The sequence below is a fragment of the Pelecanus crispus genome, chromosome 1, assembly GCF_030463565.1.
Source record: "Pelecanus crispus isolate bPelCri1 chromosome 1, bPelCri1.pri, whole genome shotgun sequence".
Classification (NCBI taxonomy): domain Eukaryota; kingdom Metazoa; phylum Chordata; class Aves; order Pelecaniformes; family Pelecanidae; genus Pelecanus; species Pelecanus crispus.
Genome location: NC_134643.1, coordinates 223,321,651 through 223,338,562, shown reverse-complemented (window position 1 = coordinate 223,338,562; position 16,912 = coordinate 223,321,651). Strand labels below are relative to the sequence as shown.

Here is a 16,912-nt window from a genome sequence, read left to right as displayed (position 1 = left end):
TCAACCCCAGCCTAACAGGACAGGAGGCATTTACACCGATACCTCACACCGGACTCACCCTTCTCAGTTATTAGGCAGAAAAAATTATCCTAAAGGAGGCCATGCCTATTTTTCAGGGCCGTCCTGAGGCCATTTGGCGCCTGCTATGAAAGCCAATGTTACCACCTTCTGCAGCATGAGGACGGCGCCTATTTTTAGCGTTACTTCCACTGGAGAAGCCCAAGAATCACCACCTGCCTCCTCCCGGCGCCCTGTCAAACGCCTCTCTCCCAGCAAGCGAGCGGGAGGAAGCCACTGCATTAACCCACGCACCTGCCTCTTGCGCAGCGAGGCTCCCACGAACATGGGAAACCACTCTCAAAGCCTCCAGGCCAGGCTGAGGCCGGCGGCAGCAGCCGGCACCCCCCCGGCCGTGTCTGCCCGCTCGCCCGCCCGCCCTCGCCTCACTTCGCCTCAGCACCAACGGCCGCCGCCCGCGCGCGGGAAGGGCGCGCGCAGCCCGCTCTTTTTGTGCGCCACCCCCCCCGCGCCGGGCAGCCGCCGCCGCGCGCATGCGCCGTCCTGAGGCGGCGGCGGCGGCGGAGGAGGCGGAGGCGGGGGAGATGGCAGCGGCAGCACCCCGCCTCGCCCCGCCGCGGGGCCGGAGCTTTCCCCTTTAACTGCTTTCGCCTGCCTGCGGAGAGGCCGCGCTACCAGCCCGACCGAGAAATTGGCTCCTCTCCTGTTCCCCCCGTGGGCGGGAGTGGGGGCCGGGCACTCCCCCCCCCCCCCCGCCTTCCCCGCGGGCTGAGGGCAGCCCCGTCCGCCCCACCGCCGAGGGGCTGGGGGAGAGCAGGGCGCCCTTCTTCCTCTCCCCCCCGTGCCTCTTTTCCACCGCGGGGAGAGACCTTCCTCCTGCTAAGCCCTTCCCCGGCGGGGAGCGGAGGGGAGGGCATCCCCCTGCCCTCACCCCTGCCAGGCCGGCCTCCCTGCCCTTTGCTTCCCGTCTCGCAGGCTGCAGGCAGGTGGGGGAAGAAGCTGGCACCTACCTCGAAGGCAAAGGGTGGTCGTTTTCCCTCCCTCTCCCGCTTTCTTTCTCCCCGTAGGTGGTGGGGCTGGACCAGGGTGAACTCCTCCTTCGAGTCCTTCGGCCTGAGAAACTCTCGCCATGGCTGGCGGCGGGGTCGGGACCTCGCTCCTGCTGATGGCCGGCATCATGGCCACGGTGGGCCTGTGCAGGAGACTGACCCGCCGCCGGCTGCGCTCCCGCCAGCGCCTTTGCGCTTTTCTGCTGGAGATGTTTAGCACCTTCCAGATTTGCGCCTGCACTAACGAGCTCTGCCTGCTCGGCAACGTGGAGCCGAAGCCGCACACCGCCCTCACCCTCACCTACGGCTTCTCCGTCCTGCACGGCTTGACCCTGACCGGCAGCACCTGCAACCCCTGTGGCACCTTGCAGCCCATGTGGGGCGGTGGGATGCCGGTCAAGATGGGTGGACTCAAGATCGCCGCTCAGTTCGTGGCTGCAGTGCTCTCCAGAATGTTTATGCGCTTTATCTGGAGCCTGGAGATGGCAGAGCCACATTTTGGAGCACTCTCACAGAGCTGCAGCAACCCCATGCAGACCACAGAGACGCAGGCGTTCTGCATAGAACTGCTCTTTTCTGTCGTTTTCCAGCTGACCATCCTGCGAGTGGAAAGTGTTAATCCCAAATACAGAGTCCATTTGATTGCTCTTCTCATCACCATGCTCGTGTATGCAGGTCAGTCTTTTTTTTTTTTTCCCTCTGTTCTTGCCATAAAGTTGCAATGGAAGGGTTTTTTTTTTAAATTTTCTTAAACGTGTTAAGTCACAAAATTGCTTTTCTTAAGAGTACAAAAAATGCATCAAAGAAAGTCTTTGGTCCTATATATGCAGAGTTCATTTGGAGTTTATGTAAAGTTTGCCTGGTTACATTCCAGGCAGGTGTGGGGTTAAGAATGAAGTGAGTTACGAATTTAAAATTATGTCAAATCTACGAGTAAATAGTGTTAAGAGTTTCACGGAACACTGTTAAAATACCTTAGTGAAGGATCGTTTCATAATCTGACTTTATATAGCATTGGAGATTTCACACAGCGTGCTGTGATTTCTAAGTAGCATTGCGAGAGAGCACCACTGTCTGCATCAGGAAAAAAAATGCTGATTGCACAACAGCAGGGTACAGACCGGTGATGTAGAAGTTCGGCATTTAATTAATGCATAATTCATATCAGTGCGGTTTATTTCACTATGTTAAGTCCTTAAATCAGAGCAGGAATGGCTATTTGTAGAATCCATGTGAAAGTATAAAACGGTACCTCATGAAACCAAAGGTAAAACAAGAAAAAAATTCAGGTGCCTGTTGTATCATGGCATTTACAAGTCTCCTGTCTGTGTAATGCCCTGTGTGTCCATGCCCTTGCCCCTGCCTGACTGTCACCTCTTGCTTCCCAGAGCTGGGATACTGTCACCTGCGCAGCCTCTCTGCGCCAGCGGGGAGGAAGCGGTGAGGGGAGTCAGTCTGAACTTTTCTGCTGGCTGTTGATGCTCCCTGTTGTCCCCAGTGAAGTGCCAGAGTTATGTCACCTGAGGACTGCCCTGCAGGGAGTGGGTTGTACTGGGAAGGAGATCCTGTAGTTTGGGGTACAGGGTGGTGAGAGAGAGGTGGTTACGGAACTCCTTGCTTGTGCTACAGCTCCCACCGCAGAGGAAGTCATTGAGGAAATTATCAAATCCGTTGGCGAGAGGGAGATCGCTCTTCTATCTGCAAATATGTGGAATGTCATTGGCATCTTGTCCAAAAGGTTTAACTGTATTGTGCTATCTAACATAATAGCATATAGCAGAATAAAGTGCAGTTGATTTTTCAGATGTATTAATGAAAAAACCTTTACTCATTATGTTTAGCTGAAAATAGCTAATACCTGAAAGATTAAAAGAAGTCCATGGAGAATTCTGAGAATTAACTTAGCGATTTGAACTACTTTCTAAAATTAGTATTTGAAGGCAGAGGCAAGGTGTCAATGCATTTTAGCACATTAAATGTATTTCTGAATCGCTCAGTAAAAGCGTAGCCAAAGATTATCCTACCTCTTCTACAAGCATAGAAAGCTGGATTCCTGATTCTTAACATTCCTTTCCTGCTTAGCAAAATAATACGTGTCACATTGCCTTTCTCTTTGCTAGTTCATACAGAGAATTCATGCCCAGTGTTGTTGGCCGGGCTGGCCTCATATCTTTTTCTATCGGGAGCAGGCTGCGTCCTGCGTCCCCTTCCTTACCATAAACTTGGGCTTACGACTATCCAGTGCGATCCACCTGCAGGTACTTCTAGGAAACACCAGACCTACTGCGCCCAGGCCTCTTTCGCATGCAGAGTTCGTGCTGTGTCCTGTGCAGAACACCCTGTGCTACCTGGACATTTTTCTTTCCATTTCTTTTAATCTAGAATCAAGTCTACTATAAAAATATATCTGCATCCTAGAGAGCAGATCCTGAATCTAGTTTTATCCCCTCCTTAGTGGAAAATCTAATTCTTTCTCGTTTGCTCTGCTCCAAGCTTTGTAAGATTTGCACTCTTTGCTGTACGCTCAGGTTCAAAAGGAAAGGTGAGAAGTGCCGTCCTCCCCCTGCAGTAGTCCTGAGCCCGGTGTTTACTGTGCACTCCTGACACGTGGATTGAAGCCCCGTGAAGTAGAGGAGGGCATAAAACCTGAGATTCCTATCACTGAGCTCTTATACAACAAGTGTGGGAGCAGGCTGCTGCTATTAATTTCTTTGTGTGATGAAGTCACAGGCTTGCACTCTAACAGATCTCTTTTTTGGTGGAAGGTTGGGTAGGTTCACGTAGGACACCTTGGAGGTTCTCAAACCCTTCTTGCTGCCTCTTTTCTTCTGCCCACATCTACACACAAACGCTCCCCAGGATATCCGCCATTCTCCTGCCCCCTCTATTTTGAGGCTGCTGATTGGGACCCCCTTCCCACAGCCGCTCAGCCTCCAGACAGCATTGCCAAGTAGCTGAGGCAATAGTGAAGGGCCTGGTAGGTGGTCACGACCTGTGTCTGGTGCATATATACGACCCACAGTATATCCTGTGGGTCTTGTGGTGTAGCCCTAACCATGTCTGTTCCGCCTCCAGTTTGAGAAACGGTGCTTCATAGCAGCAGTAGGAAGAGTGAGTTCCAAATCAGGTGTTGGAGATGGTGGCCTCCGGCTTCTCATCTATGGGCTTTGAAGACAGGCAGATGCTTAACTTAGCTGGGCTGGATCGTTCTCAGGAAATCTTCTGCACCTCTTCACTAACTGTATATAAGGCACTTGAGCACCTCTTTAAGAGGAATGGATTGTTCTTGCTCAGCCAGCACCAAAGGGCTAGGCAACCAGCCCAAATTTAGGCAAAGCAATGCTAGTTTAGGCAAACCGGTAACGTTCTTCCTTCTTCCTACAAAAATAGCCAGTAGTTCAGAATATTTTATGAATAATGATTTCTTCAAACTTCAATTTGACAGATGGAGTGTTCTAGCTAGGAAGTCAGAAAGGTGCATTAAATTTACAAAATGAATTATGCTAATGATTTCTTTTTACACTCTGATTTTAAAAACCAAACCAATCAATTGTGCCTTCAGGATCTGGGTTTATTACAGTTATGAATGAACTAGAAATGTTAGAAAATACATCTCACATATAGTATATCATATTTCATTCCATGAATTATATTCTACTATATGTTTGAAAGCTGTATCCTGTAAGAGGAATGATTGGCATCTAAAAAAGAACTGCAAGAAGGAGTATCTCTTAGTCCATATCAAATCTGGTTTGGGTAAAATTTTGAAGGATAGCCGTATCCCTATGGCTTACACCTGTCTAAATATATTGATACACATACAGGACTCAGAAACTTTAAATTGTATTTATTTGGTTGACTAAGTAAAGTTAGAATAAATGTTGACAAGTCACTGTTGTGTGTACCCCATAAAAGGTAGTTAAGTATGCCATGCAACAAATAGCATCAGATTATACAGTAAGTATTTTCCAAATGACAAGCTGTCCCTTTAGTTTTTCTTTTTCATAGTTAAAATTATTTGGATTGGTTTTACATATAGACTTACACAGACCAAATATTTATAATAGCGCATACTGTACACAAAAGCTCCAGTAGTGCATTCACTGTTTCTTCTACTGAATAGAAGGAAAAAGAGACTATTATGTCTTTGCCTATTAAGGAAATGATTCAGAAGTTAAGGATGCAGACCATACACATGTTGATAAGGAATGTTTTTTGATATTTCCTGGGAAAATATTTAATTAGAGGAAAGAAAAAAAATACACCTTTTGAGGACTTTTTCATTTGCAAGCAATATTACAATTAAGTCAGAATTGTATGAAATTGGTTAGATGTTTCTGAGTCTAACATATCAAGGTAAAACTCACATCCAGATTTTTAATTCCCAGTTTCTTCCTAATTTTGGTTTTGCCTTCACTAATTTCAAAAGTTAAAATTACTTTCTCGCACATTGTGTGGAGAACACATTACTTCACCTTTTTAAGTTTTTATGTGTACAGTAGCAAAGATGTTACTCTTCTTTTGCCATAAAATCATGTCTCTTCTCTGGTAAACAGACTGAGATGTTTAATAAATATTTTAAAATAAGATTATACTAGTGGCCCTGGCCTACGGTTGAGATTCCAGTAGTTATTAGTAACGAATACTGAAGAAATACAGAAGTTAAAACTCTGGTTTTTAATGTTCAGAAACAGCAACTGCCTCCTGAGAGTGAAATTCTACTCGTAAATATGTTTGTGGATATACAAGCAGAAGCAGTGAATTCATAAACAGATCAAAGCAAAGTAAATTATTGTAGATCGCCTTCCTGGCAACAGTGGAAGTTGTTAATGTGTCAACGTGCAGAATAACAGACTGCACAGTAAATCTGAGTTGCTGTTGAGTACAAGTGTAAAACCAGAGTAAACTGAGTAGGTCAACAAAGATTAAAACCTTCCCGAACTCTAATAATGGTAAGAGAAATAATGAGTATATAGAAAGAGAAATACAGGAGAATGACAAAAACCTTACTAAAACTTTCGGTAAATGATTGCATGCTCATAACAAATGAGGATTACAGCAGCGTGGTATTCGTACAAAGGGTAAGTTCCAAGCTCGCGCTAACTTACTTGGGAAAAATCAAGAATAAGCTTTAAGAAACTAAATAGACACGGTTATATAATATTTTATGGGAATAGATTAATAGATAAAACAGAGATGGGGTGGTTAGTAACTAATAGTACAGAAATACCAAAAATTTTGCTCTAAGTAATGTTTTTCTGCAGGATTGCCATGAGCGAAACAACTTATGTCAGAATTAAAACCCCTGACCTCCAGGTTCATCTGCAGTGTAATTACAGTTTAGTCTCCACAATGTCCTATGTTCAGATCAAGTTATTTAGAGAATGTTTAGGCAACTTCATTGACATCTGAAGTTGGAGGCAAGGAAAGATGCTTGGCTTCTTTAAGCTTCCTTTTTCAAGGGAGTGGAGCGGCGTTTGCTTTTATTTTCTTCAAATAGCATATAGAATGACTGTGAAGGCTGTTCCCCAAGTTACTACTATATGATAATCTTAGTGTTCTCTAAATGGATAGGATAATATTAGTGTTCTAATAAGAACGTACAGAGGTCAGCTTAGCAAGAACAGCACTTGACGGTTTTTTCCATTATGTGTTACATACGACAGGGGATGTAATGAAAGCCAGTATTTGTTTACTAATATTTGTGTAATTTCTGTCTCTTCTAAAAGCATGATACAGGCTATCAGTAAAGCAGCTTACAGTTTTATCAGTAGAAATGTTCAACACTAGCCAAACCCATCTCTTCAAAGAATATGCACTAGAAAGCAATAAAGGAAGTTATAGCCTACACTTCAGATATTTTAAAGCATTTTAGAAAACAGTTAAACCGTTAAACATATCATCCGGTAAATAACTTCACAAGAGTTTATCTGTTTAAATGATTTCTGCTAATTCATTTTATTGCAGGGTGTACATTTCTTGTAGTATTGTGCATGTCCATTTCAATATTAATTTAAAATAAATATTAAGAAAGATGGTTTGATTTCATATTGTTTACATTTGTATTGCAGGTGGAAATCTGACAGGAGCAATATTTAACCCCGCACTGGCTTTTTCATTACATGCAAATTGTTTCTATGACAAATTTTTGAGTTACTCACTAGTGTATTGGATAGCACCGTCCTTAGGTAAGTTCTTAATGTTTTATGTATTTGAGAAAGTATTATTTAGTACATGGTTCAAAACTCAGGAAATAGGGATTCTTTATTTGATAGTCTGCTCGTTTTCTGCTGTAAATAAAATCCAGAAAATAGTTATAACTTATGTGTATAAGTCATTCCAAAATCATGGATCTGTTTTGCAGATTTAGGCTGTGTATTTTAAACTTGTTTAATGCTCTGTGTAGAGCACCTGTAGCACTCTGTTTTGTGAATCAAGCATCTGATACTGAGTTTTAAACACCAGTTTTATTCACAAAATAATATCTACTGTTTTGATCAGTTTCTTTAAAGAAAGAACCATATTAGGTTGTATAATTGTTTAGTTTAGATGTCATGTTCGAGTCTAAGTACTTTTGGGATACTTTGAGCAAGAAAATGTACCTAGTGAAAAACCACAACAGCACAATGCTAAATGGAAAAAGGTTAGCGTTTAGGTTAGGGTTAACTAGTTAGTTATAAATCAACAGCTGTTTACTCCAGAGCATGATCCTTTCGAAGCTGCCTGTTGTTTGGGACTTTATGCCTTGGTATTAAAATCTAGCCTGTTTGCGGTATACTGTAAATTCTGACACTGACAGAAGGTCCACTTGTAGATTCTAGCAGAATATTAAAAAGGAGAAGAGGATACCTGAAAGTAAGTATTAGCCTGATCAAGTTCAGAAGGAGAAACATACTGGTTAGCATGCACTTTCTGTCTCATTTCGTGACAGTGTACAAGAACATGGGAATGATTAATTAAAAAAAAAAAAAAAACCAAACCCAAAACAGAGGTATTGGGACAAGTGCTCAAAATACGCTCTCTCAGTTATTACTATTATAATATCAAATCTTTTTATCTCCATAGTGTCTAAACTTTGCAGTTGCCATTCTATGTTTTTCCCCAGTCGCTGTTGGAAACAGTCTGTTCTTAGTTTAAGACTAAAGAATATTAGTAACTGGATTTTTTCTAACTTTAATTATGGTTTTAATTTAGAAGCTATTGATTTTAAATTCTAGTTGTGTGCAGATGAAAATGCTCCATGTAATACTTCATGCTGTTGATTGTTTACAGTTAGTCCTTACAAATCTTGAGCTTTCTGCTTACAGGGTATATAAAGCAGCAGTCTGCTAATCCTGAGTTCTTTCATGACTGTTAATCCTATTAGAAGGTACAACAGTGAAGGTACAACAGCTGTGAAATGTACACAGGAAACATCTCAAAGGGCTCCAGTTACAACAAATAACCTCTTTTTCTTGTTTGAGTTCATGTCTGTGCATGTTCTACTTGCATTGACTCTCAGTCAGTCAAAAATGGAGACAGAATTTTTAGTCTAACTAAAATTCACTTTAATATAATTTTGTGTAAATTAGATATCCAAACGGGATGACTGAACAATAGAGTAAGCTTGCTAAAAGCCCATGCACCATTCCAGTTAGTAGCTAGTGAGATGTCTTAGGCAAAGCTGATGAGCATCACCTGGCTCCTAAGGGAACACACCGTATTTCTCAGAATTCAGGTTTAGCTTTCTGGTATATTAACTGATTTCAAGCTGATAAGCATTTTGAGATTTTCCAGGTTGTAAGTACTTGGGATTTAATATTTTCGCAAGCGATCTAAAGAAACAGAAGGTGTTCTGAAACACAGTGTTCTACTCATTTAGCAAGATGCATCCTGCAGAACTGCTTTGCAGAAAGCCTTCGGGCAATTTTGACTTAAGAAAATCAGCAGATGTTAACTCCAATGGAACCGTGACTTGAGGAATTTAGAATGCGGTTAGGGAGTAATGTTACATTTCTGTGAAAATTCATAAACAGTGGTTTATTGTTAAGTTAACGTATAGAAAATACATACAGAATGTACTCAATGCTGTCCCTTAATTAATGAGGGAAAGGAACTCCAGACCAAGCAGTTGTAAAGATGTGAATACTCAGGACGCATCACTTCTTGTGCAGTGTCGCTACTGTAGCCAAACATTTTGTTTCAGATCTCAGGTTTGTGGATCACCTGAAAGGCTGAGTAGTCTATTTGCTACATAAATATCTCTTTAAAAAACAAGGGAGCTTTATGGATACATATAGACCTTATCTTATAAACCAAGAGTTGTGAACAAATGTGAGATATCTGAGGTGGAAGTAAAGAGGAGATAGTTGTATTTGAAATGAATCAATGAATACAGGCGTGCAGATCTACAAATCTAACATGAAATTAAATACTTCTGACACTTTTTGAAAATAAGAAAATAATAGGAATAGAACATTTCTCTTCCAAAATTGGACCAAATCATGAGGCATCTAGGAAAATGACCTGTTATGATGATGATAAAATTCTTGTGAAAAGAACCTCTAAGCAGAATGATAAAAGCAGATAATGAGGGAAGGGATATTTTAAATTTAGTTGTAAAAATTACTTTCAGAATCCGTGCATACTTTCAGAATCCGTGCATCAGCAGAAATACTGTTTCAGACTTCCTCGAAACTGTCAGGGTCATAGCGATATGCTAATTTGATGTCTTATTTTTCCCAGCATCAGCATGTTAGATGGCTAAATTACTTTGTTCTTATCTAGGGGAATTCTTTTAGGAGTCTATTACATTTTTTTTGTGATTTGCTGTAATAACTACCGTATGCAGAACCATGGACTAGCATACCATGAAACTTCAAATTGCCTGTGCAAAGTGCAATATGACTTCATTTATGGCCATAGCAAATACCCATGAGGACAAGGAGACCGAGACCATTCAGTATGTAACAGATACCTGGATCTAGCTATAAGCGAGTTCCTAACCATCAACTTTCTAAGAAAATTGTTTCAAAGGACACTTAGAACAAGAGGAAGACTGATTATCACCTTCACAAGAGGAGGAGGAAGTGGAAGTTTTCTTTTAGGATAAACAAAGCTACTGGTGGTTTATGGTCTTTCACGAATATAATCTTGGAACTGTAGTTAAGAACTCATTTTTCAAAATGACTTCACTGATGTTTTGGTGAAGGTGGTTCTCCAGTAGCATTAAAACAGCTAATTCCTGTAGTTCATATAGATGTCAGCAAGTGTTTATGACTTAGCAGAGGCAGGCCTCAGTCCTGCACTGTGAACACTGAAGCAGTAAGCACAAGTGGAACAAAGATAGTTTCTGTTTTACTGCCAAAGGAGTTTGTTAGTTGTCCAGGCATGATTATATCATTAGTAATGATGGGGACCAAGCTAATGCTTCTCTTTCAGTACCAGGGAGATGGCAGCTATGAATGGAAGAGTTGGTGGCAAGGTACTGGACATGAGGACAATAAAAGGGGATGCTCGTTCCTGGACAGGTGCCAGCTTAGCTTCCTGCTAGGTTTCAAACACTACAAAAACAGAATCAATGGCCACTTCTTTAGACCAGTTTTACCAGAAAGACTAATACTGTTCCTTAGAAGGAAATGTTTTTTCACCATCAGGATCACCATCCTGTGACAGAACAAGGAATAATGGATTTAAACTAAAGAAGAATAGATTTAGACTAGACATAAGAAAGAAATTTTTTACAATGAGGGTGGTCAAGCACTGGAACAGGTTGCCCAGAGAGGCAGTGGAGGCCCCATCCCTGGAAACATTCAAGGTCAGGTTGGATGGGGCTCTGAGCAACCTGTTAAAGCTGTCCCTGCTCACTGCAGGGGGGTTGGGCTGGATGACCTCTAAAGGTCCCTTCCAACCCAAAGCATTCTATGATTCTATGATAGGATAGAAAGTAAGTGCCACAAAAGTTGCTTAGCAGTAGACATAAATGGAGGAGATAAGCAAGGGGGAAGACTACAGGTGAAACGTTCACCTTTCTGCTCAGAGGAGAGGGTATTCAGAGGTTTCCGTCAAGTTCAGTACACTTAAGCATGGAGCTTCGCAAAGAAACAAGAATTGCAAGTCCATGTGCAGCAAAATGATTGGCATCTCAGGTACTTGGTACCAAAGGAGAGTTTCAACAAACAAGTAGCAGAAGTCTTCTACTCCCCGACCCTGGTGCTTCTAGGGGTTTTCAAGTATGCAGACATCACCTGACAGAACAAAACTCTTATGCAGTGAGTGAATGCAGTCCCGGAGGTTCCTAGAAAACGGTCACTAATCAAGTCTAATTTAAGTACTAAAGGGCCAGTGAGTGCTAATTCTGTACTTGACCTGCTCACAAACAGGGAAGAACAGGTGGTGAATGTGGCCACTTGGGTTGTAGTCCTCACAAGAGTTCAGGGTCAGGGAAGCCTGGGAAGGTAAATAGCAGAGCTGTTTGGACTTTGGACTTCAGGAGAACAAAATTCTCCTTATTTAGGGAATTGCTAGGTCAGTAGTAATTCCCTCAGAAGCTGCCACAAATGGCAGAAGTATCCTATGGAAGGATGAGTTTTCAAAAAAGCTTAGTGAGAGCTCAGTAACATGTTTTGATGTGCAGGAACAATCTGTCGTGTAGTTAGACTGGGAATTTTGACACAAAGCCTTTCCCTGCTGGCTAGACAAGAAGCTTCCCAATGAGCAAAGGAGAGCATGTAAGAAGTAGAAACAGAGACAGGCAGCAAAGGAGGAGTATAAAAGCTTTGCACGTGTATTTGGGAACAAAATCAGGAATGTTAAAGCTCAGATGAAACTAAAACTAGGGACATACGGGGTTATAAATATACTAATCACAAAAAAAGTCCAGAGAAAATGCAGCCCATTGGTGGATGGGGAAGACAACCTCTAGTGATGGGTGACATGAAAAAGGTTGAGGTACTCTTCCCCCTCCCTGCCCAGTGTTCCCAAGCAAAGTTTGCTCCTAAACCTCTGTTTAGTGAGGGAGCGACAAGGTAAGCATGACAGAAAAGCTGGATGAACGCAAATCCATTGGCTTTACTGGGATTCACCGAAAAATGCAGGTGGAGTTGGCCAATGTTATTGTTGTCCATCATTTATGGGAAGTTACAGCAGTTGGAGGAGCTTCCTGACAATTGGAAATGTGCTAATACCATGCCTGCTTTTATAAGGAAGAGGAGGAGGAAGAGAAGCCAGGGAACTATAAGCTCATTGGTCTTACCTCAGTCACTGGGAAGATAGTGGGGTATCTTGTCTTGGAATCCATTTCCAACCATGTAAAAACTGCAGAGGTAATCAATCAGGAACAGTCAGCACAGATTTAGCGAGGGCAAGCCATGGCTGACCAGCTTGATTGCCTTCTGTGATTAAATGAATGTCTATGGGAATGAGCAGGGAGCAGTGGATGTATACCTTGACTTTAGTAAGGCTTTTGACACCATCTTCCACGGCATTCTTGGTTCAAAGTCAAAGTAGGGGGTCACACAAAAAAGACTGTTAGCTGGAATAAAAATTGGCCAAACCACTGACCTCAAAATGTAGTAATGGGTTGACATCTTGTTGATTGATGGCCAGTAAAATGCAGAGTATCCTGGTGTCAGTATTGGAGTTGGTACTCCTCAGCACGTTCAACAGTGGCCTGAACGTGAGTTTGCTACAACAGTTTGTTCTTCAAGACAAACTCCATGATTCAGAATTGGGGCCATCAGCCTACAGGAGATCATGGTCTCCCTCTACTCAACACTTGTGAGGTGGCCTCTGGAACATGGCTGGCCTAGAGTCCCCCGGTTCAAGAGGAATGTGGAGAACAGAGAGGGTCCAGTGGAGGACTACCAAGACGGTGAAGGGCCTAGAATACCTGGTCTGTGAGGAGAGGATGAGGGAACTGGGCTCATTTAAGCTGATGAAGATGAGGTCAAAGAGCAGTCAATGGTTATTTGAAGAGTACTTGCAAGGATGATGGAGATGAACTGTTCTGGGTCTTGGCAGACAATGTAACAACAGCAAGGCCACAAGTTGAGGTGCGGGAGGTCCAGGTTAGACTCCAGGAGAACTTTTAGGAGAAGGGTGCAGCAGCAGTGGAACAAGTTTTCTGGAGAAGTGCTACAGTCTCGTTCCATCTGTGGAGGTTTTTCGGGACACTGACCTATATAGCATAGGCAACAGTCCTGCACTGAGTGGGAGATTGGACTGGAGACCCCCTCCAATAAGCCTTTTTGTGATCTAGGAAGCTTCATAAAATACAAGCATTCATAAAATAAAACACTCTCAACCAGAATCCCTTTCTGAAACAGAATATACTATTTTTTTTCCAGGAGAAAAAAAAAAGTCTTAATATACTGTATTTAGGTGCCCTTCTCATGAAGAACCTACAACCTCTACCTTTACCTTTTTTCAGCCTCAGAATAAACCCTAAACTAGAGTGATCTTCCAAAAAAAGCCCCGCTATCCTATATCCATTTGCAGCAGCTAAAACCAATGCGGTTATCAAAACAGATACTGCTAGCAAACTCAGCCTTATCCTGTCGGCTGAGGAATGGAAGTTTAGTTGCTGGGTCAGTCATTTACACATCCAGCTACAAAGAAAGGAGGCCTGATACAGCAACAGGAAGGTGCACGTGTTGGATTCACCTGGTCAAACTGCTCTGCCTTTGGCTTATACAGATCAGAATTAAAGCATTAAATACACAAAGAAAAACAAGATTATTAACTCGTAAGGATCACTTGCACAGTCTGGAAGCTTTCCTTGTGAAAAAAGATTGTGTTTGCAAAAAGCACTGACTGCCTCTAGCCCTTTTGACAGATAATTCCATTTTTCTGCAATTCCCTGCTGTATTGCATGTTAGACACTCAAATACTTGAACATATTGAAAATAAACATTACCAGTACCGTGTCCTTCTCAAATACATTTAAATAAAGGTCCTTTCTGTAATTTCTCTTTTCAGGTACAATAGTTGTGGCTTTTATATGGGATGAAATCCTTCCTCGGATATCCTGAGTCATCAAATTCTGAAATCTAGGAGTACTACATTAAAAAAAATACTTTCAACACCTGCAGATATGAAGCTTTCAGAAAACTGTTGACATCGACTTCCACGCCACCTTTCAGCTGTATTTTCAGATTTCATGTTTGAAATATTTGACTTACAACTTTGTATTTAAATACTTATTTTGTAATAGCATATTGGGATTTTGAGAGTATCTGCCAACATTTTCAGTTAAGCCATATGAATGTACAGGACTGTTAAAGCATTGCAACTTTGTCACTTTAGCCCTAAGTGCCATTTGCTGACCTTTATTACAACAGCATGCAAAACTAATTTTAGACAAACACCCAGACCTTTCAAGGTTTGATTTTATCGGATTTCTTCCCATAGAAGGCACCTGCAAAAAAGGAGCTGAAGATTTCATTCTTTTAGTGACCTCATCATACTCCTACTTGCAATATACATACCTCCAAGAGGAAGAAAGGCTACTCTACTCCCTAGAAGAGTCTCCACAGCTCTATTCTAGAGATACCCTACACCAAAAGTAAAAGTCTGTAGGACCAGCATTGTTTTAATTATACCCGAGTGCAGGTAAGTAACCCCCTTGCTTCCTTTCCAGAAGGTTCTGCCCCATCCTGTCTCACTATAGTCTATTGAGTGTTTGTCTTAGTTGAAAAGAGCGGTAATAAAGTACCATAAAATTCTGTACACACACACACACAAAAGTGCATTTTGGGCAACCTCCCCCGCCCCAAACCCTACTTTATCTGAGATTACTGCTGCTTTTTCACATAGCAAAACACAGTATATAACGATAATCATGTGGAACTTGATTTGTCCTTGATTTTATGAACTCTTATCAGATACTTTTCTTGAAATAAATGAACTTGCAATACAAGAGAATAAATAAGAGCTAAAACCACAGGAAAGCTACATACCCAAATTGGCACAAACACCCTTTATAGCATTAGCTGAGGTGAAGAGCACTGATAGGTACCATCCCCTAAAGTTCTGTTTCTAGAATGAAGTTTCTTCTTCCAGATGCCTCTTCATATTTATATACACCAAAATATATTTTTCAAATTTAAGACTAAATTAATTTTTTCAACTTTATAGTCACTAGGTTTGAAAGGAGAGGTGGTTAACAAGTTCTACAAAGATCTCAGTAGTAGGCGCCTCAACTCATTACCCAAGTCACCTTGCAGACCATATTCTAAGACAAAGGGAGGGAATCAGGGTTTTTTCCACAGTAAAATTCTGAACCAAGTCTTAAACAGCTACTGTTGTCAGCTATCTTTTTTGCAAGAGTTCGGGAAGTAAATATTTCCATGTAATTTCTTACCTGTTGCAATAAAATCTTTTTTCATTTTAACTTTCCAAGGTACCTTTAAGATTATAGTGCAGAATGAAATCGACTGTTTGAACATGCTTTTCATAGCAAAGATTCTTATCCGTGACCCTGTATTCAGTCGTTAAAATAAAGTAGCCTGCCAATACGCCAAAGAGAACTAGAACTGCTAGGTTATCGCTCAGCAGCTCTTCGATACCAGTGCGAGTAGGCCTCCTGAAGGAAACTCACCCTTGGTAAAACTTCACGGCAAGGACTATGCCCCACCACGCTGTGAGCCTGGTAAGGTGCAATCCTGTAGCTGGTTTTACATTCACCCGCTTACTTATAACTTGGCCACAGAGGGCTGCTAGAACAGAAACCCGATGCACGAGACCTCTGAAAAACACATCCTTTTATGCCATGTACTGCTTCTGAAACATGTTTTGGAGGCTTCTACCTGTCTCTTTCTTGCTTTTTATCCCTTTCACCTATTTTTAAAGTGATCCATCCCTTACAGATTACTTTTTTCTTTTCCCCCTCCCTGGGACTTTGCCTTTACTGGTGTACTCAAGCCCAGTTTTTAGCCTCATTTCTTACAGAAATGAGCCTTACATAATGAACTGATTTGCATGTCTCCTTTGAGCCCATGAGGCCCACAGGGTAAAGGTCTCAAAAATAAACCTCAAAGAGCATAAAAACAGGCGGCCAAGGAAAAGAGGAAGCAGAGATACAAACCTACAGGCAGACAAGATTTGTTAGATTAGAGGCCCTACTTCCACGTCATTTTGGACAGCCTGCAAAAGCAAAGTCCATAAAGCAAAGAGGTCAGATCTGACTTCTGTATATCTACATTGTTTATTTTGGCATAACATATAGTTTTAAAAAAACTGGTACAAATCTGAGTGACTAACAAGTAGTTGCTCTATTTATAGCCACTAGAAGTAGAATTAAAAAAAAAAAAATCAGTAAGAAATGGACAAGCCTTAAATTTACTAAATTAAGGCAAAACAAAAGCAAAAAAAAAAGCAGGAAGAATGAAAACTAAAACTGTTAGGAACTGAAGAATTTAACTGGGTTTGGTAGTACAGACAAAAATCAGCATTTTTCATTCAAAGTAATGAATGCTTATGAAGTATAAGTGTTCCCAGAACACTTACACATACCTTAAATACAAAGTTTTATTAAAAATAAAACTTGTAAATCCACACAAGACACTTCTCAACACTACCTTCAGGGCTCATCCAGGTTTGTTTCTGCCTGACCGGAATTAATCTTGCTCCATCAATTTGACTGGAAGCATCATAAAATGCCTGCTCCTGGAGCTCTGCATTAGTACAAAACAAATTCTCCCTCTGGAGCTTCCTACTGCTCAGAGATAGTGTGAGAGTACTGAGAGGAGCTGAGTGTAGTCCAGCTGCCCTGCAGGTTAACTGTGCCCATCTGCCAGGGTATGTGCCAGGTAGTCTGCAGCTGAGTATGAAAAACAATAGAAAGACCATAGTCCAACAACCCAGAT

General features: G+C 41.8%; 1 protein-coding gene across 1 annotated transcript; it reads left to right on the top strand.

Annotated features, from left to right (window-relative positions):
• The first annotated feature begins 1,147 nt into the window (after nt 1–1,147).
• Nucleotides 1,148–14,112, top strand: AQP11 (aquaporin 11). Its single transcript, XM_009485530.2, has 3 exons — nt 1,148–1,742; nt 7,139–7,255; nt 14,025–14,112. The coding sequence occupies exons 1-3, from the start codon at nt 1,148–1,150 to the stop codon at nt 14,075–14,077; spliced, it is 765 nt and encodes a 254-aa protein (XP_009483805.2). The 3' UTR covers nt 14,078–14,112.
• The last annotated feature ends 2,800 nt before the right edge of the window (nt 14,113–16,912 follow it).